Source organism: Falco biarmicus, chromosome 9 (assembly GCF_023638135.1).
Source record: "Falco biarmicus isolate bFalBia1 chromosome 9, bFalBia1.pri, whole genome shotgun sequence".
In the NCBI taxonomy this organism is placed as follows: domain Eukaryota; kingdom Metazoa; phylum Chordata; class Aves; order Falconiformes; family Falconidae; genus Falco; species Falco biarmicus.
In genome coordinates, this window is record NC_079296.1 from 19,541,533 (window position 1) to 19,569,112 (window position 27,580).

The window sequence follows — 27,580 nt, forward strand, 5'->3', positions numbered from 1 at the left end:
AGCTATAAACCTTCAACTGCATTCAGACAGGCAGAGCATGACCTGCCAGAGGCACATGTCATAGCATGGCATCACGGGTCCTGGCATCAGTGGGACCACTGGAGCAGTCTGGACCAGCCCTATGCCAGAGAGATGAGTTTTTGTGTGATATAGGAAGAAGCACCCCATGCACCCCTTTGATGTTTAACCCCCACCGTGAGGTTGTCTGAAAATCTGACCATTACACAAGATGTTCTAGCTGGCTAAGCTCTTTCCCATGGGCTCCTCAAGGCATTTTAGAAATTCCCAGCTCTGCTCCTTCAAAGTCTGCTGCTGTGTAGGGAACATGACACTAATCAGTGCTACCTTGTGTCAGCACAGTTTGCCCTGTAACACCACACAAAAAGCAAGTGCCTAGCACAAATCCAGGGCATTTTCCCATTCCAAATGTGCTGTCACAGTGTAAAAAATTCTGTATTTCACTGATGTCAGTGCTGGCTTCACACCTTTGTCATGTCAGTGCTGCCAAAGAGAAGCAGTGAAGATGTAGATTTGTTATGGGCACAAGCCCTGAGAAGGAGGTTTAGAAATCTACTCATGAAATATAGAGCATTATTTCTATACTTTGTATGAAATATAGGGTATTATCATTACATATTTTTTCCCAGTGAATGACTTCCCGTATTACTGTTGCAATAGATGCTGAGGCAGATGTGGGGAGTGCCCACAGCTGGGAATCACCAGGAAGCTTCTGCACCCAGAATTACAGAGAAGAGGGCAATTAAAGGCCTTGACTCCACAGGCATTACTGAGTCAATGCTTCCTTTGGCTGGAGTGAGGGTATTGTCTTTGAAATGCACTGAGGCATCTCCCAGGACTTTAGCAGTGCAACTAAAATAGCAGGAGCTGCATTATTCAGGGATAGGGTCACATTTAAGGTCTTTGCTTTTCCTTTGAAGAAAATAAGTTTTGCAGTTGGTGTCAGTCACTGCAGGTTTGGGAGTTTACTTGAGCTATGCAAGCAGTGCCTTGTCCTCTCACCACAGAGATCCATCTGAATCATGTCAGAGGATGTAAAGCATCCAGGAAGCATTGAGACAGTCACTCGGCTGTGAAGTTCCAGGTTATATTTAGTGGATGCCTGCATACTTCCACAAATACAAATTACTCACCCATCAGGACAGCGTAGCATATATAGAAAATAGAGCTTCACCCTTTAGGAAACAGTTCATGCCCCTCAGGACAATTAGATATGAAAAACTTGGCAGGGAGGGGGCAGATGCAGTAGCTGTGATTTGCATCTTGACGATGACCACATGTAGATGAGTTTCCAAGAACCAGGCATCAGACTGGAAGTGTAGCCAATGAACACAAGCACACTGTCAGCCTGTCGGGGTCCCTGGTACCCCAAAGAGCCTACCTGCCTCACCTAGCCGTTTGCCTCCGCCAAAGGCCTTTGGCTCCAGAACAGAAAGAAAAGCTGAAGTCAGAAAAATTGTTCCTAGCACACTGTTGTTAGGTAAGGACTCAGGGTACTTATTAATATTTGTGACTCCATTTATTTTACAAGCTAAATACATGACCTGCTGAACCACCTGGCCGGAATTCTTTGCCAATGATAGGCCTTCACTCAGAATAGCCTTTGAGTCATGCCAAAACATAAGTACACAATGACTTCGAGAGCCTTTCTAGGAATTTAAGCACTTAAACTAGTTGCCATAACCTATTTATTCTGACCGTCCTGAACACTGCCCTATGCCTAGCAAAGGCAACAGAGCACATGCATGCTAACAGACTCTCAGCTGAAAGAATAATAAATCTGACATTGCTGAAATATTTTGATAGATCAACAGTACATTATGACACCTCAGCTTTTATTGCCATGGGCAGAGAAGTTAAACCCTGCATGTCCAGAAGCAGGGGGACTCACAGAGTTCACATGAAGATGAGTGTGATGGCAAGGTGTGGAAGCAACTCATCCGCCAGGCAAGTAGCATCCTCCTCTAATCAAAGACCCCAGATCCAGAGGCACATACTCCTGTAGAGTATTTACACATGTAGGCTTCCCCTCTCAGAACATCATGATGAAAAACCTGCATGAACACCTGCCACATTTAGCATCAAACCTTAAGCAAGATCATTTCATCTCTCTGCTCCTCTGTTTCTTCTCCATGGACCAGAGACAGGAGCTCCTGCACCCACAAGGACAGGGTGCTGATAAATCATTAGGAAGTACCCCCGATATAATAATGACCACAAGTCTACAAGAGTGTAGAACATACACTTAGCATGTAGATACAGAAATTGCTGAGATCATGAGCACTAGAAGCCAGGCTGGGATGTCAGCCTCTGGGGAGCCTGGCTCAGCAGGTCCATGGTTGGGCAGGGCTGTAGGGAGCCGGAGATTGGCATCATATGCCATCACTGGGGCAACTGCTGGTGGCCCTGGGCTTCTCCTGGGCAGGGTGGGGGTAAGCCCCGAGCGGGCTGGTCAGGGGCATTATGGCCTGTTAGTGCCTCAGGGCCCAGGCAGACTGAGGCTGTGGCCAGCTTCTCTGTTTTGCTCTTCTATTGGCATTTTGGCTTCTCTTTATCTTGTACAAGTAGGAGGTAGTAAGGAACAGATTCAGTTTAAAAGGCTCTGGGACTTCAAGAGAACTTCCACTCAAGTGGGCAATATTTTGTGTATGTGGCTTTCCAGCTGCACTACAAGTTTAACTTTCCTTCACTCACTGGGACTAAAAATTAAATTAAAATAGGCAGTAAGTCCAGAGAGGTTATCTCTTCGTTAATCTTGCAGGAAGGATTGGGGTGTATTCTCCAGATTGCAAGGACCCAGAGACCTCTGTAGAGCTAACAGACTGCAAGGCTACTGTCACAGCACTCTCCAAGCTAGCCAGCTGCAACAAGGTCTTTCACCATCTCAACCGTCATACTCTTCATACAATCCATCTGCTACCTTCTCCTCACCTCATCCAATGCACACTCTCCCTTGTCTTGCTTCCTCCTCGGCTGCTCTCTCTTCACTGGCTCTCAACCACTTAACTTAACCAGCCACAGCTGCACCTTGTCTACATCGGCCAACCCGCTGCCCCTAAAGCCAACCCACAGCTGTGTATTATCAATGCTAATTAACCCAGCTTCATTCCTCTACAGGCTACATCTTGCTGTGCTCCAGAGATCTATATGGGACTGCAGAAGTAAGAGCTATCTGAGGCCCAGGAGCTCATTGCCCAGCCAGACTGGGCAGTTACAACCCATCAGACAGTTTGTGCATTTGCCTAGCTCTCTCTCAGACATTGCAATCTGCTTTGCTTTCCTTTCCTTTTCTTTAAATCCTGTTGTTTCAAACCCTTTTTGCTGTGAAGCTGTCTCCCAGCTTAGTGTATTTCTGCCCAGTTTCAACAAATGTTTCAGAGAGTGAGCCAGGCAGGCTCTGAATTTAAACGTGCCTTTTCCTCTGAGCATCTACCAGTCTCTCTCGGCCCCTTCTCGCCAAATAACAAGCGTTCAAGTGTGGTTGCTCTTCCGACTGATCTCTTTTCTGCACCTGTTCCAGCTTGGTTCAAAGGCAGCTCTTGTCTGTGAACAAGTGATGCTCATGGACTCATGAATACAGAATCTTCTACTGTAAATCACGTAATCTTGAAGATATAATAATACAACCATAAACACTTCTATATAAACACTTGTCTGACATACATGCCTTCTAGTCTAGTTTCATAAAATGTGCTTGATGATTTGAGATTTTGCAAGTCTATCGCATTTCTCTTTCCCCACTCTGGAGAGGTGAGAAGTGTTTTATTCATTCTTTGCTTGTCAAATTCTTGCTGTGTTCGATGACCCCACTCTTCCAGCTTTCCAGGCAGCTGCAAGCACCTTGAATGAGAGCTATCCAGATCGTTGCTGAATGTTAAATTAACTACTGAAGACTGACAAATTCATGCTTTTCCCAATATCCAGAGGAGGTTTTAAACCTCATCCAAGAGGTTTATGCAGTGATCACCATAAATACTTACAAATACTAACATCCTAAACTACTATGTTGGTCAGGCATTGACTGATTGATTGGTCAGGTCAAGTGCCCATGAGCTGGAACACAGCTGGCAGGGTGAAGTGACACAGCTGGAACAGGACAAGCAGGCAATGCACACACTTTCCTTGTAATGAAATTTGTGTTGCATGAGGCTTCTGCATTCACGGCTCCTATTTCACTAGGTTTCTGCCTTTTTGAAATACACCGCAGCTGCTTCACAGATCTACTCAATCACCCAGTGACACATATTTGTGCACTTGCCACGAAGATTTTTGCTTTCTTGCTTCGCCAGCACGGGCAGGAAGTGATAAGGTCTGCTTTAGTTACAGAGATGCATGCTGTGGCAGGCAGGCAGCTAGAAACTCTTCGATAAAGTATGGTTACTTAAGGTCCTTATCTAAGATGCTCCGAAGAGCTGCCATAATAAAAATAATAAACACCAGCCATAATAATTATTAACAGAATTCAAGGAGTCTGACCCTAATCCCCTTCTGGGTTTATAATTTAATGGTTTTGCTGACTTTGACAGAGGTGCTTCCCTCTGAAACTGCTGAAAGTTAAATCAGAATCAGGGCCCAAATCTTTTGACCTCATTTATAATGGAGCTGCTCTGAAAGGTTGCATAGCTCCTCGGTGATGCTTTTCAGACTAAAAAGCAGGTGAGATTTGTAGATCAAAAGAGCTTTTACCAAAGTCAACAACTTCAAATCCTTCCATCTGAAGTGGCAGGCTGGAGACTTTTACCGGAGCAAACCTCCTAATGTTTATTTGTGACACCTTTTCCCCAACAATAGAAATACTGAGAACAGTGAACATCCACCCTAAACCCTATTTTAAAATCACCTGGAGACTGAGTTACTTCCTTAGTTGCTGAGTTTATAGCATTGCTAATTTTGGTGCTTCTGTCTCCTTATTCTCTTTTAATGGAAAACAAGGCTAACAGGAAATCTCCATGCTTCTCCAAGGAAGAATTCAACCTTTGCCCCATCATGGGGTGAGCCTCGATGTCCCATGGGGCACGTCACATGTCTCAGGTTCTGCCTGAGGGTTCAGGGATGTGCTGGGCCACTGATGGGAACTGAGATGGGGAGCTCTGCCCAAAACATGGCCACAGAAAAAAATTAATAACCACAGAGTGCTTGATCTAAGTAGAAGATGCATCCTAATACTTTTCTATTTTTGACCAAGAAGAACTTGGGTTTATTTCATGGAGAAGTTTCCCTGTCTCCAGAGTCTGTGATCATATCCTGATTGCAGGTCACTGCTGATAGCAAAGACAAATAGCCAGCCTTTTCATGAGAAAAAGAAAAGACAAGCAACAACCACCAGGAATTTAGCTAGTTTGTGTGTAGAAAAAACCTTTTCCATGAGATGGCAGTTTAGGCATGAAACAACTCTTCTAAAACCAGGATCAAAGGGATTAATGGCAAAACATGTTTCATTTGTCCCTTGTTTCCAAACCTGGTTTTGCTAAAGGCGTTGTCAGCTTTGCCATGGATTTCAAGATCAGCATTCAGCCCTTTGCTTCTTACGTAGCATTTGGAGGTGGCTTTTCTATAATGTAAAAACACGTATACCTGCCAGTCTTTAATCTTTTTGAACACAAAGTGTGTTTGTTTCATCAGCATAGCAAAAAGCCATTTGGTAGCATAACTTTTCTTGCAGAGCAGATACAAAAAAAGTGCTCTTGGCTGTCTAATGTTAGCCCAAGCATGCACTTTTTATTTACAGATCCAGGCAGTAAATCAAACTTCTTAGTACAGCAAATCATGTCCTGCTCTTAAACTCTAAGGAAAGTTCATGAACCTTCATTTGCTCTTTTTTTACCCTTTCCAGTAACTACAAAACTGTCTTAACGTAAGACTATTTAAACTGTTTGAGAAACATCTTTTACCAAGAACACCAAGTATTTCCTGGTCTGAAGTGGATCATACCAAAGTTTGGTGTTCTCCCAGGAGATATGAAAAAACTTGGAATCAGCCCTGGAGAAAGCCAGTCCTCTTTCATCAGCAGAGTGACCTGACCTGTTGCCGTCTCTGTGCGAGAAGCTGGAGTTACAGTGACAGCGTGGGGGGACCACAAAGAGCTTGATATTTCAGGTCCTTCCCTTCTGTCTCATGTGAACATGTTCATGTCAGGGGGTCATTCAAAGATGAAATGGCTAAAACCCACCGTTTTGCAGTTCAGCTAAAAATCCTCCTAGAAATTCAGACTTGCTTTGAAAACATTTTATGAAAATGCCGCTATGATCTATTCAAAAATTCTGTTTTCTTCAAACTTCTTTTAAGTGTCATTAGAAGTTCTCATCCAGGCATCAGCCAGTTCTATCATCCAGGAGGCATGGCAGCCCTCTGCTTGTGGCTGGCAAGTGTATTTGGAAAACCATCCATTAAGCATCAGTGAAATCTAGGCAGTCGACGTTCTCCTGAGGCTTTGTATAGTTGTGTGCGGGGAAAAATAGCCTAAACCCGAGTGTATTATCAAGCTGGTGGGCAGAAGGCTTTATATATACACTGAATTCCCCACACCCCCGAAGTCCTTTAGCAGCCACAACTTCTATTACTTGCCTCAGGAAAAGTGCAAACTGGGGAAACTGTAGAATGTGAGCATCTTATACCCACACCCAGGGACCCAGCCTCCAACTCTGGCACTGCTTCCCAAATCTTTTCGTCACATGTGACAGAAGACAGTGAACGGGTGGCTTTCCCCCCCAGGGCACTGATCAGAGAGCACAATGACAGTCTGCATCAATCTGCAGGTCAAGTAACTCTCTTCCAGCAGCGCATCAAGTATGTTGGCAATTTTACATGCTGATTTTGTGGTGTCTTCTCTCTCTCAGTTCCCCTGTTCACACAGGACTTTGTAGAAGCAGATAATGTAGTGAGTCAATGTTGTTAGACAACATCGTTACACTGATTTCTCATCAGTAGATGCTTAACACAGCAGCTCATTTTTCACTGTCAGATGTCTACTCTTTTCTTCTTGCTTTGTTTTCCTTTCCCTTCCCTTCCATCTTGCCCATTTCTTTCCACTTCCTCTGGATATTGGTACATCCTGAAAATACACAGACATGGAGTTTTATGTACAAGTTCTGTGTCAGGAGGATTCTGGCTGTGCCCAGACTCTGAGAGCTTCATCAGCTTGACAAAGTCTGAACCAGCCTCAAAAGAACTAGATTTTATCTACTGAGAGACTGACTTTTTAACTCAAAGGGAAAAAAAAGAAGGGAAAAAAAAAGCTCAGATTCACATGCAATACTGAGTGCACAAGCCGGCAAACATTTGTCCAAGCATTTCCTAGAACTCTGTAATGAGTACCACGTGCAGACAACCAGCTATTGGCACGCACAAACAGCGCATTCATGGACTTCCTTGTCCGTGAAGGTTTGCACTTAGACCTCAGGCTGCTATCCTAAAAATATTGGAGTCATATATGAGAGATCTGTTGTCTTCACACAGCTATTACTTGCTATGAGTGATGGAGCAAATTCCCAGTATTTCTGTCACCATCTGTTCTTATGTACTTCCACAAAGATAATGGAAACTTATCCTAAGCAACCTGATCTCTCTTGCTTTACATGTAATCCAGGCTATTGTTTTGGATGGCTTGACCAATATTTTTTCTATATGTATGTGGTGCATAAGGTAAGGAAGAAAGGGAAAGGTAGCCTAACTAAATACTTTAAGTTGCTTTCAGAATAAAATACGTCCTGGTAGAACAGATGACTACAGCCTGTGGAAGTGCTTAATAATAATAATAACAAAAACAACAACTAAATAAAAATGTTTTGTTTGTGAAAGCCAGGGAAAATATTAAGAGCCATCATTCTGGCTTCACAAAACACTCACATTGCATGCAACAGCCACACATGCTCTATTTGATGCACCCTGTGGTCTAAGAATTAGGGTCACAAGGTATGTTTGGAACCTGGAAGCAGAGGGGGCTGCAGGGACCCCTCTCAGCTGGAGTCTCAGCCTTTGCCTGTGCTGAGCCCACCACCGTGCATGCTATTAGCATTCATTATATGAGAGTGTTTTTGTGATGTGGGTGCATCTCCACCTGGAACGAGTTGAAAAAGCATAAAGGCCATCAAAGTGCTATCAGATGTTATTAACATTGAGCCCGCTAAAATCTGGACTACATCTGAACTACTGGCACACAGATGACAAGTCCTAAAGCCCATTAAGAATTTCCTGAGTCCTCAGACATATTGCTTGTGCAAAAGATGCTTCTGAATGGGTTGTCATTCTTTAAACGACAAAGCAGAGGATAAGAGGAACAGTTCTGACGGTTTCATTAATGGCTTTTCAGTCTAGTCCCTGTATCTTCTTTCTGCCACTGTTTTATCTCTCAGGAGGCTTCCTTGCTTCTGCCCTCCCCGTGGCTCCTGATGGTGACACCTGTGCTGGAGCCCAACAACCATGACCACTGTGCTGGTTTGAGAAAGGGCTCTCCAACCGTGGGCTGGCTGCACAAACCTTCCCCAGGCCACAGGCACCAGCCCTCACCATCTTTTTGGTCTTTCAGGCATCTCTTCACCATATTTAAGTCTATACAGTAAATGGCTCCTTCCACTGCCATTGCTATAATTTTCTCCCTCTAACCCTTCTGCCCAAAGATGATTTTCTGTCCCCTCCACTCATTCCTCCATCCCTCCCTCTGAAATTCCCAAACCAGGAATACCCTCCTCTCTGCTCCCAAGTGCTCGTGACAGCTGCCATCTTGGCCCAATCAGGAGTGATTGATCCAGCATCCTTCAGCACCAAGCGCATTTGATCTGTAAAGCTCTCCAGCTGGGTCTGTAATAACTCATATCCTTTGTGGGTTACACATCAAGCAACTCTTTCCCCATCAGTCACGTCTTTCCTGATAGAAAAGCTCCTCCATGAAACCCTTCACAGCTAATCCACCACCTCATGCAGCATGTGATGGAAAAAACTTATGAAAAGCAGTATTTTGTGCTGCTTTGATGCAAACAAGCTGATTTCCATCTTAATTTTGTTGAATAAAATCTTCTGGGGGCAGAGGTGGTGAATTCTTCTAGGATTTAGACCATGACAAGAGCAGTCAACTCATAAATATTTATGCCTGAGGCTCACTAAATGAGCTGCTACTCACTACCTTGTTTCATTTTCATTAACTCTGTTGCTGTATTTGTTGAGCTACAGTAAATAAATATACTTAAATAAATTTACTGATCCTGCTGCACAGACAAAAGCGCTGCTGTCGCTGTCAGCGCAAGGCTGCGGCACACTGCCCTGTCCTCTGGGAAACTGGCTTCCAGCTTCGGGAATAAGAAAATTAGGGCCAGATATTCCTGTTTGTGTGGGATGAATGTTTCAGTGCAACTGAGCAGAAGACATAAATGCCTTCTTATCCCTGACACTTGGGTGTGTGTCCAGCTATCCACCCTCCTTTAGGTTCACAAGACAAATGACCACGTTATATTTGCTTCAGGCTGGGTGTGTAGTGTTGCTAAATCGCATTTTTTTGGTGATACGTTTTGCAGAATCAGAATGTGCTCATTTGTCTACCTTGCACGCAAATCTGAAATTAAATATCTCTTCAGAAATTAGATTTACGGAATATTTTGTTAGCTGTATCACAACCTGTTGTGACGCACTACAGGCACTGGAATCAGGTCAGCACAAGGCGGTGCAGACGGTGGGTTGCAAAGGGAGAACACAAGGACAGGAAAGTTTGTAGAGAGCCTTCCTCCTCATCTGCCAGTTTGGGAGTCAGTGATTATTGAGCCAGAAGTGTTATCTTTGTATTTAATTGCTTTTCAAATTTATCTTTCATGATTTTGTCCCATCTCCCATGGGATCTAGTGTGAACTTTCAACCACAACATCCTCCCATGCCAGGGAGTACTCACAGCTGCATTATATGTTGCGTGAAGTACCATTTTCTCTTCTTTCTGTTTCTTTTCTTAAACCTGCCACATGCAAGTTTCATTTGGCAGCCTTAGCTCTCAAAATGAAAGACATTTAACAATCATTCCATCATTCCCTATTTCCCCTCCTTGTGCCCTTCTAGTGTTGCACATCTCTCCTTCAGTCTCTTGCCTCTTTCCAGACTGGAGAGCTACTCTGTGTCTCATACGGAAGTTGCTCCCTATCTTTATTTATCCTTTACGCTGGCCTATAAACTTTTTCCAGTTTTGCATATTCTTTGGCATGTGAAGGACAAGAGCTGTGCATTGTATTCAAGAGGCAGGTGCATTGTCATTTTACAGAGGGTCATGGTGATGTGATTTGTTCTCTCTCCTTCTATAAAACACATTTTCACCCCCCACAGCTGACAGGTTCTGTATGAAGGAAAGCTGTTTACTGCCATCCCTTGGCCAGAACTAGAATGATTTGGTGCAGAATGCTTATTGCAAGTCCAGCCAAAATTCCCTAAGTCCATAAAGTAAATGTGAAGGTATCAAGGTACCATGTCAATGCAAAATCGATAGGGGATGAATTCAGGATTAATCTCTCTCCATAAATGAGTTCTCACTGACATAAGAGTAACAAGTCAAAGGATATAAGGACTATTTCTGACTGATGCTGGCAGCGTCAGGCATATCACAAGGGAAAACCCTGAGGAGCAGGAAGTTCTCTGATCCAAAGCCCTTTAAATCATCCGAGTCCTTTCATTGATTTTTAAAACTCTGGCATGGATCCAAAGCTCTACACTGATTTTAATCCAAAGGCATGAAATATAGTAATATGAGAGTAGTCTGTACAGAGGGACTTTGTACGTGAAGCCAAAGTTGTGGTAAACATGAAAAAATTAACCGGAGATCCTTCCAGCTGCTGTATTCTTTATTGTTATGCTCATTAAACACTTTTCTATATACCATCATTTATTATATATTTTGCATATCATCAGTGCTTAATCATAACTAATTGTTAATAAGGACTGCACACACATTACCATGTACATGGAGTGTAACAGAGGTAAGATGCTATATAAAATCTCAGCTTCAAATGGCAAATTTGCTATGGAGAATAATGACAAGCTGTCATAACCAAGCATGCGTTAATATCTAGAGATGTCATCCACATCCAGTGGGCATGCATATCATTTGCAAGTTAAGAAGTGGTTAATTAAACTCAGTGGTTTCTTTTATAGACGGGGTTTTTTTGACAGAAAAAAATTATCACTGCTAGCTTGAATTAGATTATGAATAATATAAGCAAAATCTTGAAGAAACAGCGTTATTCACATATTAATGTGCTCCAAAAATACAGGATCCTCACCACACCCCAGTGAAACAGGTCGGCCTTTCTTTCTGTGAGTGCATCAAGGAACTCCAAGAAGTCAAGCAGTCTGTGCAGAGCAAAACATGGGTTAGGAGTGAGGACTGTGGGATTGGTGTCCCAGCTTCAGGGTCACTGTGTGCCTTCACCCAGGTGGCCATCTCCAGAGCAGAACTTGTCATAAGCACTTCTCCAGCTGGGCACGATGAGATGCATACCGACTCTGGGCTGAGTACAGATATGATAAATCATGATGGGAAAGCAGTGGCTTCAGCCCTGAACAGATGAACAAATATCTGACCGATTTCTGGACAGGGGACAGAGAAAGAGGGGACAATTTGGTGTTCCTTCCTTTAATTTTCAAATTCCTTTGGCTTGCACAAAGGTGCTGTTTTTGCAATACATGCAGTCATGATGGAAGGGCAGCTGGGTTCATGCTCCTCCTCCTCAGCTCTCTCAGATGATGTATCATATTGCAGTAGCATGCTGTCCCTGTTCAGTACCAACAGCCACAGCCAAGCTGTCCCTGGCTGCAGACAAGGTAGAACAAGGCAGTGATCTGGACCTTGCTTGGACAAATGCTGAAAAAATAAAAAATAAAAAATCCTAAACTGGCTTGCTGTGGGAGAGAAGACAGAAAGGCTGCTGAAAGTCAGAGCTTTGCAAAAGGTGCTAGGGAGCACTGGCAGGGAAAGCCTTCTGCTTTTTCATCATGTGTCATCTTCTTTTATTTAGGAGATGGGACCTTGTTGGGAAGTACTCCCTGGAGATGCCTTCACCAAGTGTCTCCTGAGGTGTTCAGCCATTTTACAGTGGATTCTCAGAGGAAATCAGAATAAAATATGCCTCCTGCCAGCCCAAGTCAGAAATGCACAGGAGCAGTTTAATCTCATTGCAGTGGCCAGTGCTTACAAGCGAAGGAGAAATGATTGCTCTTATTTTGGATATATCTTCTTTGATGGCATCTTTTTCTCCCCACAAAATGAAATGACCTTTTTATACAAAGCAATCAAGCGGTCTTGGCCCAGCTTAAAAGCGATGAAGACAATTTCCATGCCAATAATAATATAGAGGGAAAAAAACAAGAAAAACTTGGGGTGTTCCAGTTGTGTGTCTCCAAATCCAATAGTTGTCAAGGTGATAAAGCAGAAATAAAAAGCTTCCTGAAAATCTAACCTGGTTTCCCAGTGTGGGAGAATAGCAGCTGCACAGGAGATGTACACAAAGATAACTAGCACCATTAATACAATTGGCACATCTAATTTTTCTAACTGTTTCCCTATCTTGTCAAAATTCTCAATTACCCTGGACATTGTCTTTCCCCTGGCTAGTTCAGGACATGAACTCCATCTCTCAATGCTTTTATTTCTTGTCAGTTTTGTGTGTTCATTTTCTCTGGCAATTAACATTTCAAAAATTTCAGCATTGTGGTACTTGATTGGCTTTCTTTTAACACCTGGCTGACTTCTCAGCACCTCCATAATAGTCAAGGGCTCACTGATGACTACTTTAGACTGCGCCCTGGGTTTCAGCTCAACCTCTTTGTTACATGTGGATCCAGAACAGAGTTTAGAGGCTAGAATTTTTGACTGTAGTTTTCTGAATTCATTGTAAGATTTGGATAAGACAGTTGCAAGGATGTCTCCCATGTCTGTCAGGACCAAGAACATCAGAGGAATGCCAAATAAAGCATACAACATACAGAGGTATTTTCCAGTCCGTGTCACAGGGTAGGTGTTACCATAACCTTGAACAAAAATAAGAAGAGGAAGAGAAAAGGAGAGAGAGAACATTGTGATTTATTAGGTATTCATGTCCTCTGAGCTTTTGGTTGCTGTCAATTGTAAAAATAAATTTTTAGTCTAGAGCATACTGTTCTTTTTGCCTTTGCTTTGAAGTTAGCAAAATTTTGGAGGCTTAAATGCTCGTTACTAATGCAGGCATCCTACCTCTTCAAGCACATGGAGGCTTGGATTCTGCCAGTCCTGCTGAATTAACTCCCCCTGCTTTATCTGCACCTTACCGACCATTTGACTTAACCATCTGACAACAAGAGGCTGTTTAGGGAGGAGAAACCAAAGGTTTGGGCCAGCCCAAGCCTGGTGTGCAGCCTCTGTCCTGCCAGAGAGAACGGTATTATCAGGGAGATTTCCTGACCTGGGGATCTGGGTTAAGAAGGATCCAAAAGGCAAGAAAGCAAGAGAGGTGTTGGGCCCCTGGGTCCCTGCATGTGGTGGAGCTGAGGGCTGAGCTGGACCAGCAGCCGGCACTGGGGGAAGGCTGTGCACCAGGAGGTGGGGGATCGCCTCCCGGCCAGCCTCCAAGACCTCACAGGACCACTGGAGGATTTCTGGGAATGAAGCTCCCTGAGCTCTGGGAAGATTCAGATCCAGATGACCGTCTGAATCTTGAAACTATGGATCAGGCTGGGACAGTGACAGCCATACCTCAAACTTCATTTCTTTGCCCAAACTACTTGTGGCACATGGTGTGCTGGTCACAGAATGTGAGATTGCCCCTAGTCCCTCAAGCCGAGCTCTAGCGCCATTTCTTGCTGTACTGACAGCATGTTTGACCAGCTTCATAGTTTTCAGAGATTCTTAAATGCACCTAGAGAAACAAAGGGTCAAGTGAGGAAGCGTTGTTTATCACATGAGGAAATGCATGTTTATTCTAGAGTACTAAAGCTTACAAACATCAATTACAATGAATAGGGAGGTACTACTAGGCACATGGCCTTTATGATATATAAAACGTAGCAGAAGATATGCCCTTTCCCTAAATTCCATTTGGGTGTTTGTATTTCCTTCCTCTAACATACTGCGGATGAAACTTAAATTGTAAATTAGTGTTTTTCCATTACAGTGGGAGAAAACATCAGCATTATATTAATTGTATTAAATTTTAACAACCATTTTTCTTCTCATGCTCCGAAAAGACATAAAGCCTTTCTTCTCTCCCTTCAGAAACATTTTTCTTTTCTAGATGATCTTCCAGGCGAGGTACTTAGCCTGTAAGACTATTAGCTCATATGCTGAGGCATGGTTTCCTTCAATTTCTTTGTCCATTCATATTTGTTTTCACTAATAGCTGCCATAGGCTTTTGGTCTGCATCCAGCCTGAGTCCCCCTTTGCTGTGAGGCACTGAAAAAACATTTATTCCCTGTCACTCTGCTCCCCACTGGCTAACTGGGAATGCTGATCCTTACTGCTGAAGCAATTGGGGAAGATTAATTATTGTAGTTATTGTATGGAGTTTTGGGGTGGTTTTTTCCTCCATTCCCAGGCACTAAAAATACCTAGTGCAGTTTCAAGGGCTAAAATTTATCCTGAGCTTAAATTTAGCCATGCAGAATTCTAGCCCAGCTGACCACTAGGCAACCTCTACAGGCAAAGAGACGGCAGTTCAGCCAACCGATCTTCAGACTAGATGCCTCACTTCTCCTAGATAATTAAAGGTAGCCAAATTGGCTCTAACCTGAAGTGATTTATCAGTTCCTATTACTGCAAATAACAAACAAACAGAAAAGCAAACCCACCGCGATGTAAATAGCCTCCTACTAGCAACAAATATTCCAGGCTTCTAACTGATCCCAAAACTCAGCTCAAAACCTGAGGAAGCTGTGTTAATGCTCAGTGCTACAAAGGCCAGAAATAATGACAGTTTAGAAATAAATATGTTAGGTCACTGTTTATTTGTAAAGTCCCATGTTAAGGGAGATGGGTAAATATACCTCAGCAAGAAGTTTTCAACAATATGGTTTTCCATCAGTTTGCTGAAGTCAAAGCTTTCTGGTAAATTGTCCTCTTCCAAACGTTCCTAGCTGTTGTGTTTATACTAGGAAATACTCACTGGGGTGAGGATTCAGGTCTGCACCTCCAGGCTCTGCCTCTGTCTTCAAACTCAGGGGCTGCAAGAAGCTGAGTTTGAACAGTCACCTAAGCCATCAGTCTGAGGGCCAAGCCTCCGCCGTGACTTAAACAGCACGCAAGCGTGTCCTACAAGCTCCAAGGGAGTATATTAACTCCCATATATATATTAAATAGATCTATATTAAATATATTATTAATATATAAAGTATTCAAGGTTTGGTTTTTCTTTTACATTAAGATGCATATCCACGCGGGGATTTTGAGTATGTCCTAATGCCTTTGCAATTTGATACAACGCTGTGGGAATATTTCCCATCCAGCTTTGATGCTGAAAAATCCAGATAGTCAGTGTCTGTACTTGCCAGCATTTGAGGAAGGTTAGCAAAGGGACAAAAGTAGCTTTGGGAATGGGCACGAGGACTTGTATTTAGCAATGCAGGGGGAGCCAAAACCAAAGCAGATGTTTCTATTTCATCTGGGTCCTCTTCTGAAATGTGAAGTCAGAATGAAAGATTTCAGAAATGTGACTTAAACATGGCCATGTGCTGTTAACCCAGAGAAGTGTGAATGGCAGCTGCATGGTTAAGTATAGAGCTACAGATTTACAAAGCTGGGTTAGACATAAATAAGAGGGAAACAACTGAAAAACAATATGTGCATAATGAATTACCTCTTTAATAAGAGGTACTTACTATTATAATAGAGGTATTTAATAATAAATTACCCAACATACTGCACAATAACAGGAGGGATAAGGTTTGACTGAAAAATGGAGCTTTCTTTTTACTTTAATACAATAGTTTTGTGTACATGTCATATATGAGTACATGTTATAGTATGCATGTAATGATGCAGCTAATTAGTGTTACTATCATGAGTTACTAGATCCTGACTTGCTTCGGAGACTCAGCTTTGTCTCTGCCATTTGTGTTGGCAAAACCACCTTCAGACCCATCACCAATACTCAGGAGAAAAATTCAAAAGGATTTGGGGTTTGTGTTTGGTTGGTTTGGGTTTTTTCATTCCCCAGAAGAAATACATTGCAGAAAGCAGCAATAGCACTTGATCCTGCAGGGGGGTTACTTTACCTCTGAACTTACCCACGGTTGTGAAGACTGTGCAGCAGAAAAAGAGAGACCCAAAAAAAGTCCATTTCTCTTTTGGATTGACAAACCAGTCTCGTTCAGCTTCGCTGAGCAATTTATGGATTTTTTGCTTAAACATCTCCTCATTTTCTGTCATGTTATCTGTTACAGTAACAACAGGAGATAGGGTGAGTGTTTGCAGACCGCCACTCAGAGAGCAGCCAGCCTGTTGCTCCAGCCAAGTTTTCTCCAGCTGACAATCTGCTCGTACTCTTTTAGAAGCTAAAAATATTCACCTCCCCCTCCTCCCCGCCCCAACCCCCCACCCCACCCCCCAGCACCAAGAACAAATCAGGTGAGTCCAGTGGCTTTGGTGAGCAAAAAAACGAGGAACAAATAAACAAGCTATGCTCCAACAAAGTCAAAATATGACACAAAGATAAACATAAAGAAGCAGGGCAGGAACATTGGATATGCAGCTTCCAGCCTGAACATCCTGTTTTATTTTGGACTCCCCAGGAGATTAGTCTTCTTTTGATCAAAAAACACTTGAAATGCAGAGCCGGTAGGTGACTGGTACGAGCTGCTTGGGTTGGGTGTGCTCAGCACCCTGCTGTGGATCCCAGAGCCTGTCCCTCCTTCCTCCTCCCCATGGTTGAACCCTGCTGGAGGGGACATTATCTACAGGGATGCTTGCCCCAGGCAGATCATCGTGTTAGCACAGCTACCTGAGTGAAATTCCAAGCCTGTGTATGAGCCCCAGCACAGATCCAGGAAGTTTTCTACCCCTTCTCCTCCCCTCTACCCTCTCCATCAGCACCACTGAGTCTGGGACGCAGCACTGCACCTACATCCCTCTGAGCATCCCATCGCCAGAGGGCTGGTAGGGAAGCCTGGAGCTGGGAAGAGGGAGCTGGAACAGACCTGAGACAGAGGAGTCGGTCCCCAGCAGTCAGTGGGAAATAGCATGGGAATCTCAGCTGCTCTTTAAGGACCTTAGGGAACTTGGGCAAAAGGGAGAACACAGGCACCTCAGGAAAAGTCTTTGCAGGCAAGAACACAGGGACCAGGGAAGCTTGCAGCCAAAAATCACAGCTAAGGAAGACAAGCAAACAACAGCAGTCATCAGCTAGGCAGAGGGAAAATTCTGTTTGCAGGTTCAGCTGTCAGTATTTTGAAGAATGCCTTCAAAAGTCTCATTCAAAAAGCAAAAGAATGAGTAACTCTCTGTACAGTTAAGTCATTTTGAAATTCCAGTACATACCTGATAAATTTCTGGAGATGTACCACAGATTCTGCAGAAATTTTCTATATTCTTCACTTGAATTGACCTTCCGGTTACCTTCAATGTGGGAAAACATGAAAGCCCCAAGAAAAGCATAGATGACAAGAGACAGAATGAAGCAGGCGTGAGGAAATACTGCCCAAAATATTTTTTTACATGCCCTTTTACCTCGCAGAGGCTGTGATGTTGATGCCATCCTAAGCTTACTCTTTTTTTTTTTTTCTTTTTTTTTAAATTTTGTGGAGAAGACACAGCTTTTAGAAATGAGGATGAGGTTGTAAAAGCTTTTGCATCCTAGAAAAGCTTCTCCTGTGAAAACAAGGGTTGCTCTGCCTCGGGCTTTCAGATCACATGTCTTTATAAATGAAGCTTGCACTACATTCCCAATGGAAAAGGAGCACAACTAATCAACCCTTGAAATACTTCGCAGTTGACAATATGCCACTCTGTCCCTGAATTACTATTGATCAGCCAGCGCCGTAATGCGCACAGATTACCAGCTTCTGTGGGTTTCTACTGGAGCCAACCCTTGTCTAAAGTTTCTTGTTCTGAACTACAGTTTCCCATTTATACGGCAGAAACATTTCCAGCTCCCAGGAGGGAAAATGCACACTGTAAGAGATGGATTTCTTTAAAGATTTGACCCAGAAATGAACAGAGAAATTTAAAATTATTCAAAAGAAGAGGTTGTCTCTAATTGTTGTTGCCTCTGGGCAGACTGTACAACAATTAATTTCCCCTTCAAATGGCTTAAAGAATCTCTCTATATATACCATGCAATCTTGGGGAGGGGGGGGGGGCTTTTGAATTTTAAAGGATTTCTCTCAAAAAAGAGTAAATAAAGTTCAGCCCAGTTCTCACTTGATTAAAATCTTCCTATTAATTGAAATTCCCACTGACCTTAGTAAGTAAGGATTCAGTTCAAAGTTAGCCATCTTTGCAAACTATATCCAACTTTTAAAATAAAACCTTTCTTTTCATCTGTTGCTCTAAAACACTTAGAGCAATGAGCAGTATTGCTGCCCTTTACAGTGTTAATAGTGGTAGTAAGGGGAGTTGGACTTCACAGAAAGAGGTGTTAAATATTTCATCTCTAGGGGTCTTTCATGAAAAATTGAAACAGTCTTATGCAGCCTAGACCTACTGAGCTGTAGACAAGAAACATGTCCATACTGCAAAGATATCCTACATGGTTGCAGTGATTTCTTCTAGGTCAAACTCTAAGCAAATTGGATCACAAGATATTATAGGCTCATCATTATCATATAGAAGCTTCCACTGTAGAAAAGAGGCTTTCAGGGCTAAGACAAAAATAAGCCTCTGTGCTTGCTACTTTTCTGGTTATCTGACTCATTGGCTCAGTCTTGCTTTGTGACAAAAGATTTGTAAATCCCCTTAGTGCAATCAATCTCTGGTGGTGGGGTTTTTTTCCCCCATTGACCTGAAACACAGCATTGAAAACTGCTGATGTTCATAATTAATCAAAAGCAACAGAACTTCCTGAGAGGTTGTACTTAGAGGTAACGTACTTAGGTTTGGTGTCCTTACCAGTGGAGCAAGGCACACAGAGAAGTCAAAGGGGCAGCTGGAAGAGCAAAGTGGCTGTAGGCAGTGGGGTGCCCCATGCTGGAAGCATAACGCTGGCTTCTCTTGGGGAGTTCTGTGGAGACTGGGTACCAACATTACCTAAATTTATAGAGTTTACTTGGATTTCTAAAGAAGTCTTATCAAAGTCCCTTTCCAAATGTCTCTGAGAGAATTAAACAGCTATGGCATATGAGACAAAGTCTTCACAGGACAAAATTAATGGTTAATAGAGAGGAATGAAAGGCAGAAATAGAAGGCAGAGTGAGATTGCTGGTGGAGTTACACATGGGTGTGCGCTGGAGCTCTGCTGTTCGGCATGGTCATACGTGACCTGGAAAGAAAGTAAACAGGGCAATGGCAATGTTTGATGATGACATAAAGTTGTTCAGATTAGTGAGACTGAGGGCAGATTGGGATTGTAGGAGGACCTGGGGATGCCTAGCAATGGAATGGCAGCTAAAAGCAATGTAGATACATGTACAACAGGATAAACAATCTGAACTTCGCATACAAAGTAAGGGGCTCTGGGCTGACCATCATCACTCAGCAGCAAGGTCTGGGGGTACACATACAGTACCACAAACACCTCAGCCCAACAACTGATTGTGGTAAAAAGGCAAAGCGTATGTTGGGAATTAGGAGTTAAAAATAGAGACTAAAATATTGGACACCTATATAGTACTGCACAAATGTATGTTTGCACATACCTGGAGGAGCCAATGTGGTTCTGGTACCCTGCTCTCAGCACATATTCAAACCGGCAAGATTTCAAAGAGCAAGAAGGGTGACTGAAGGTATGGACAGCTTTCAGACAAGGAATGATTGATTAGTGTCCTTGGCCAAGGGAATAAAAACAGGAACTGAGGGAGTATGTAGCAGCAGTCTTCAAACTGACGGGTGGCCTGGAGAGAGCAGGTGAGGGTTCAAGTGTTTAGAGTCTCTTCTGGGACAAGAACTGGGGACCATCAAATGAAGCAAGTAGAAACCTGCTTCAAACAAATATAACAAGATGGTTTCTCACATAGCGGGAAAATTCTCTGCCAAAGGATGTTGGGTTTACTAACATTAAAGAAGAGGATGGAGAGATGTTCAGAGAAACAGTCATTAATACTGACTACAAACCACACAGGGTTCAATAACCCCCTGCACTGAAAATAGTTTGGAGCCGGAAAAGTGAAACAGGGTATTGGGCCAAATAGGCCCTATGTCCGAAGCAATATACTCACATTTATGTTCTTCTAAAAAAGGTTTTAACTGCCCGGTATAATGCTGACACAATTTGCACCGCGGATATTTTCATCTACATCTCAGATACAAACCTCTCTCCTCCAAAGTGCTTTAACATTTTCTCAGCCTCCTCCTATACATGGCAGGACTGCAAAGTATTTAGCAGTTCCCAGGAGCTTCTCAGCCATTTGCAGCATCAGGCTCTGAGCTTGTGACAATGAGAAAATTTAATAAAAATATATCCAGAAATGATTTTTACATTATTTGTAAATTGTAAACCATTTTCCACTATTGCTGTATTAAATATTTGAACTCAGTTGCTTAAAAGCAAATGCCACTAACCACAAGTTATTCCAAATTGAGTTACTGGTACTCGTATTGAAAGTGATTTTTGCAGTACGCATTTCCTATTCACATTAATGGACAGCAAACTTGCATTTTTCCTAACTTCCATTTCTTTGAGTAGGGCAAATGTGAGTGCTCTGAAGGTGCTGCTTGAAAGGAAAGTTTGTGACCACAGCTGCAAGGTTTAATTATTCCAGTACTAATATTTATATGTTAAAATTTCTACTTTATCTGATGTTCCTGGATTACAGAGTTTCAACCAAGGTGGTCACTGGGCAGTAAGATGTTTTTCCATAATCAGTAAAACTCTTCCTGCATCACATCATCTACCATGCTGTCAAAGACCTGCTGCGTTTACCTCCCTTCTCTGAAACTGCATTGAATTCAGCATTCTGTACTGACAAATATTCAATAGCGTAACGCCTCCTCCCTTTTTGAACAGAACCAAAGTGACTTGAAAGATGGCAAGTGCCTCATAAAAAAAAAAAAAAAGGCTACAGACTACATTGTTTGCTTTTATTTGCATCCAGCATTGATTCTGAGTGGAATATTTTTTGATAAAGGATTTTGATAAAGGACTAAGATAAGCCTGGCAGTACTGCGTGACAATGAGGATTAAAAACATTAAGTTCAAGATTGAATGTTAGAAAGGTTCATGAAGGATTTGTTACATTGCTTTAGCATACACCCCCAGAAAGTGGTTCCAGAATGCACTAATATACCTAAGCTCCCCAAGAAAATGAGTGTTTCTGTATAAAGGTGATATCAACCCCAAGCGAAAAAAAAAACCCACCCCAAAACAACAAAAAAAAAGTAGCAGCAGTAGTTGTATTAAGAAAGCCATCTCAAGGCTGTATAAACATTAGATTTGATCTCCAGGCATAAAGACACCCCGCTTGGCAAGGAAGGACTTGAGCACTTTCAGAGGACTCGTTTTGCCTCCCACCCACCGTGCTCAGCCCTATCCCACCCATCCCTCAGCCTCCTGAGACCTGTCCTTGGGGGATTTGAGCCCAGTGGGGCCCAGAAGCAGTGCTGGCCCAAGCCCAGCCCCAACACAGACACATGACATTTGTGCAGAGCATATACCTCCCTCCCGATGAGCGACGTGTGCTTCCCAGGCACCCTGCAATTATTTTTCTCCTCCTGACCCCAACCCTATTCCCCTGGAGTGTGAATTCCCCTGATACCTCTTGTTCTTCCCACTGTCCCCTTACACCTCACACTGCTAGGATGGAGAGAGAGATGCACTAATTGGCTGTGTAGAGCCTACCGGATACCCCAGGGGAAAGCTTAGTTTCCTTTGTATCCATTCTTAAAAGTCTCAGCTTTCGCTTAAGTCAAGTGCTTGAGCTTGTAACCTCTGGGAATATTTGAGAGCACTCAGGACTAGCATCCTGACACTGCACATAATGCTAAGTGGATTCAGAGATGTCCAGGACTCTCACCTTGAATAGGAACATTTCCTATTTCACTCTTTGTTCACATCAAAGCCAGGCAAGTGGTCCCATCATTTAATTTATGGGAGGCAAACACACTTCATATGCCCCAGGACCAGCAAAGGCTTGGGTATTAGTCTCTGTTCCTTCCAGGGTTTTTTTAGGATGTGTGAAGTAACACAGCCAGAAAACACCTTTGATGGGAGGATTTTTCATCCAGTGACTAAACAGCAGCACCAGCCTTTGTTCACTCACAAACTAACCAGCCACATCTTTATTCCCTCTCCCCCAGCCCCAAATCATTGCCTGGGTAGAGAGACTTAACTCTCCTCTCTTCCTTTCACCCCTTCCCCAAGCCTGAGCAACCAGCAATAGTCTAGAAGGAGCCGAGCTGCCCCTTCAGGCAACAGCCCAAATGGGGGAAATACCAGCCCTTCCTCCTTAGGGAACTCATAACCTCAGCATCTTCTTGCTCCCAGAGCTTTGTGTGCCACTGCACCCCGGAGCTGGGATGCGAGCATGGGCGGCGGGTCTGGTTGCTGCAAAGCTCGGGGTTTTCAGCACAGCAAAGCTCTGCGGCTGGCGCTTCTCCCTCCGTCTGCTCTTTCTGCTATCTGAGCCGTGTGCTGAGTGAGAATACATCTGGGACTGGGAGGGGAAGCTGCTTCTGGACAGACACCACTCTTCCAGCCCCTTTCTAAAGGCCCTTTACGGAGAAGTGAAATCAAATGCTGACAGATGCAGCGCCACAACCCTTGGTCGGCGCGGGGAAGGCTCTGCAAACAACGGCCGTCACCCTCACCTCCCAGCGCTGCCTGCGTTGCTCATTTATTTGCGTGACTCATTTGAATGATGTGATAATGCTTCAGGGTGTTATAACAAACGGAAAGGTTAATATCGTGGGGAGTCACCAGGGTAAGACCCCGCTGCAAATGAGACAGGGCGGCGCGGGAGCCCTGGGTTTCCAGATAAGCAAAGGGGATTACTGAGGTTCAGCTACATGTCTTATGCCAAAGTCTTTACTGAGTTAATGTAGTGAACGTAATGCCAGTATAGTGGAGACTATCTCAGCCCAGTAGTTTCATTTTAAGGCAAACAAGCTCCCTGTAGAGAGATCGGAAAACTGCTTCTTTGGAATTTAATTAACATTAGCGCATGTAAGATTATATGCTGCATAAAAGCTAAGCATCATGATTCATGTCAACTGAGCAATTTTACACTATTTGAATTGGCAAAAACCCGTTAGATTCAAGATGACACATCTACTTTGTCCTTTTAAATAAATTATATTTATTCTTTATTATTATTAAGGTGGCACCATGTGTATACAAGCAGTTTAAAAGAGGGTAATCTAAAACCTCAAATACAAGAACAAGCTTTTAGCTCTAAATATCTACCAGCATGCATCTGAGACTCTCCGTGAACAGCACAGACCCTCTCAATTCTCAGCATGTGAAATACTAATGAAAAAAACATCTATTGATCTTATTGTCAATGTCATATACATATTCATTTAAACAGAACACAGATAAGCAGTCATCCTTTGCAGGCTGTGGTATTGGCCAAATATTACTGATAACGTTGAAGTCAAACCTGTATTTTGGAGCATCTCTGAGGTCATTAAGCATGATTAATACCCAAAGTACACTGCTTACAGTATTTTCTGCCCTCAGCCATCCACGGCACTTTATAAACCGCAGGCAGGAGTCTGTAGGATGCCAACAATCAGACACGGCTTTTTCTGCTTCCCGTCACTGGCAATCGGACTGGACACGGATTAATGTCAGTGGCTCAGAGTTTCTTGAACATCAGGCTAAATTTTCCATCACTTATTTTCATCCCAATTTTCCTAATGACACTGTAAGTAATGCCTCTTCCTCTTTTGTGTGAAGTACTCTTACAACATTTTGAACTCCATTATCCTACCACTCATTAGACAGAGGGGTGGAAGATACTTTTACAGATGGGTGTGCCCTGGCACATCATCGAGTTGACACTTGTCTTCAGGTTTCTTTCAGTTCTGCTCATTTCCTTCAGCTCTGAGCAGGCATACATGAAGTTTTCAAACCATGTCCCACCCGTTTCAAGCTAATACACCATTAGTTAGCTTACCCTTTGTAATGCCGGGCCTGTAAATGTTTTTAGCAGTCATGGGAATAGCTCGCAAGTGCTTTTTAGTGATTCAGTAAACAACGTTTTGCCACCTTAGTGGGGAACACTCTTTCAAGCTCTAGACCGTCAAGTGTAACTTCACATGTTTAATTAGTTTAAACCACAAGTCCTTGGTGATGTGATCCTGCCTGGGTTGATGAGTAAGACTGCATTATGAAAGTGCTTTCTGCAAAATGTTTTGGGTTTGAAAGGAATGCATGCAAAATTGCCCATCTTTACTGAGGAATTTCTTATAAAAAATGGCTGTGGAATTAAGTCTCTTCTTCCACACCTCTCAAAAAATAAAAAAAAGAAAAATCTTGTAGTACTTCTGAATGAGTCATCTGGGCTACATGCCCCTTGAGTAATGAATCATCTGGGCTACATGCCCCTTGAGTAATGAACCTGGCAGATTCACAAAGACCACATTGCACCCCAGGACTGCGAGCCCTTCCCAAGACTGCCTGGCACCTAGGCTGCCCATGGCCAGCAGCACTTGTTACTGCTGCCTGATGCTCAGGCTGTAGCAAAAAGCTGTCTAAATGGCACTGCCCTTCTCCACAGTCACTTGGGAACTTGAGATAAATGGATGGAGTAGCTCTACTGCAGGACGAATATAAATTCAGGGAGAGTTATTGCTTGAATCTTGCCAGGCAGCCAAAGCCAGCTGGTTGTGTCATATTCTGAGATGGGGCTTTGGGGTAGAGCATTAGCTAGTGCAAGCTTGGACTGGAAACTGGGGGATTAATCTTTTATCTGAACTAAAAGACCTGAGAAACATATCAGAAAAGAAAGGTTGATCAGTTGAGAGAAATATTTGTATAGATGCTGTACCGGAGATTTCAGATGAACCCTGAAGGTCCTGCACACACGGAGGAGGGAGGAGGCAGGACTGGAGGTGACTGCATGTCCCCATGCAGTAATGCATGTTGGCAATGCTGGTTGGGAGCAGAAGCACAGCCTCCTGAATCTTACAGCACTCTACACCTTTGCTCCACCACTGCCCTCCTCATGCTACATGTGGGAAGGAGGTATGAAGCACAACAGCCATGTTTCACCCAAAGGGTATGTCCAAGTCTAGGAGTTTGGCTGGAAAAAAGTGCTCCCCCTGCCTCCCCTCCAACAGAGCTGTCAGCAGTCCTCAGCATGGAGCCAGGCAGGCTCTTGGCAGGCTGCTTTGTGGACACTGCTGCCTTTTCCTCATTCATTCAGGCTAACTGCTGATGAGAGGAGAACTGCAACGGTAGCCATTCTCATGCTGCCCTCTTATGCACTCTTCAAGAGGTTATTGCTCAGCTGCTTATCTCTACCCAATGGTACAATGGCATCGTCTCACTTTAGCTGTTGGGTATTACATTGTGCCTGCCAGGATTTCTCTGTCTGTATGCCAGGACTTTCTCCCAGATGATAGAATACCTTTCCCTGTGGAGGCACACAGATAATACACTGAATTTTGGTAGTACGCAGAACTGAGTATGTTCTCCCTGGATCACTGTATCCTTAAGGAAAGGTCAAAGGGATCCTTTCCCCGACTCAGCTCCTTCCCTTCCAGAGAGCTGCTGGCACCCAGAAGACCCTGAGAAAAAGATATTTGCTCACAACACCGAATAGCACAACCCTAGCAGCTGAAATGCTTGCCCCAAAACAGACCCTCACCACATTACACCTGCAGATCAGCTTGTCTGGCCAATTAACCACTCATTAAATAGCTCAGAGGCACAGCACACAGCAAGCTCCCAAAGCCCATCCTTTCATCTCAACACGTCATGGGTCTCAGCTGCATGCAAAGCTTGGAAACACGGCATAACTTCTTCAGGAAACTGTCAGACTAGGGTCCCCTGAATAGCATATTGCTGTCATAACTGTATGGGCAAGATGCCTCCAAACTAAAGCTTTCATACTTTTTGGCACCAAGACCACTGCATTGGTTACCCCTCAGTGGGGCACACATGGGAACTGTGTTCCCCAGTCCCACTGCTCCTGGTGTGGGGCTGCGGAAAGCCACAGCTGCTTGTCTCCCAAAGCCTAGCTCCTTGCTGGGTGTCACACAGAGGAAAAGGTGGAGAGCTGTGAGCCTTGCTTTTTTTTACTGAAGTGTTGAGTTTAAAATGCTGATATTTAAATTAATTTTTTCCATCTAAGCAAATAGTTCTTGAGAAAGAGACCATTCACGCTGCCTCAGAGCCAGCATCTCTCTACTTGTGCTCTGGAGAGGGACAACCCTCTGCAAAGATTTTCTTGGATCTTATTTGGCAGTATTTCTGCCTCTTCCATCTCTTTTTTCTATGAACACCTGCAGTTAATGCTGTGTTTTAGGGTCAGATACATTTCTTACTCAGATTTTCTAGCTAATCTTCATGTGCTTCACCGGTTGATGAGCAAATCAATTTAGCATGGTGCATGTACCAAAATGTATCAGTTGAACCATGGGCTAGTCTTTAGGAACACTACATAGAAAAAACCCTAAATTTTGTTACAATTGCCTTGCTTGTTACACCTCATTGAATTGAGATAGATGAAATACCTTATCAACAACCTGGAGAAAATCCAGTGGAGGTCTGCTAAGATGTTTAGGTGTCCGGAGCATATAACAAATGAGACTCCCTGAAGAAACCAGGGTGGGTAGTGCAGAGAAAAGAAGTTTTATGTGTTAACTAATTGCTGCCTTTAACCATTTGAAGAGGATCACAGAGAAGATAGAGTCAAACTTTTCCCAGAGGTGCACAGGAGAAGGACAAGAGGCAATGGCAAGGAAAAAAAAATTAGATACAAGAGGGAAAAAAAATAAATCACAAGGTCAGTGGTTAGAGACCAGAATAGGGGCCCAGAGATGCTGTAAAATCTCATTTCTTTGACACTTTTAATGTTCAGCTGGATAGAGCCATGAAAAGCCTGATCTATCTTTGCAGTTAGGACTAGAGACCTCCAGGGAGCTTTGCCAACCTAAATTCTTCTATAATTCTATGTATTCTAGCACCATGGTATGTTATGTTTCTTGTTCAGATACAACTATTAGAAAACAGCCATCTCTAAGAAATTAATCAGACATTAGATCAAACCTTCCACAGCACAGCAGCTGCAAAGCCTGCAGCATTATGAGAGTTGTTTTTTAAAACTCCAGCAAGAAGCCAGGTTGGAAAGGTCAGAGAGACTCCAGCAGGAAGCCTGAAATCTGAGGCCAAACAAGAAGGATCTGTATTTTTTTTCTGAACATGCCTCCTGCAGCTGCAAGCATTTGTGATGGGGCACTTGCAGCTGGGATGGCTGCGCAGAAGTGGGAAACATAAGGAGGGAGCATCACAACCCACTTCCAGAGTCCAAAAG

The 27,580-nt window shown here is 43.4% G+C and overlaps 1 protein-coding gene across 1 annotated transcript; it reads right to left on the reverse strand.

Moving 5' to 3' along the window:
- Positions 1-10,822: 10,822 nt before the first annotated feature.
- KCNK18 (potassium two pore domain channel subfamily K member 18) lies at positions 10,823-17,822 on the reverse strand. Its single transcript, XM_056352396.1, has 3 exons — positions 17,487-17,822; positions 16,238-16,384; positions 10,823-13,011 (listed from the first exon to the last, which is right to left on the reverse strand). Exons 1-3 carry the CDS (start codon positions 17,701-17,703, stop codon positions 12,200-12,202), a joined length of 1,176 nt encoding a protein of 391 aa, XP_056208371.1. The 5' UTR covers positions 17,704-17,822; the 3' UTR covers positions 10,823-12,199.
- Positions 17,823-27,580: the final 9,758 nt, after the last annotated feature.

Bases quoted from the DNA above. Each gene is read 5' to 3' on its own strand.
- KCNK18 (XM_056352396.1), bottom strand. From the start codon at position 17,703: ATGGCATCAACATCACAGCCTCTGCGAGGTAAAAGGGCATGTAAAAAA. The intron at 16,385-17,486 runs GTATGTACTGGA...TTACTGTAACAG, and splicing joins CATCTCCAGAAATTTATCAG to ATAACATGACAGAAAATGAG. The intron at 13,012-16,237 runs GTAAGTTCAGAG...TTTTTGTTCAAG, and splicing joins CACAGTCTTCACAACCGTGG to GTTATGGTAACACCTACCCT.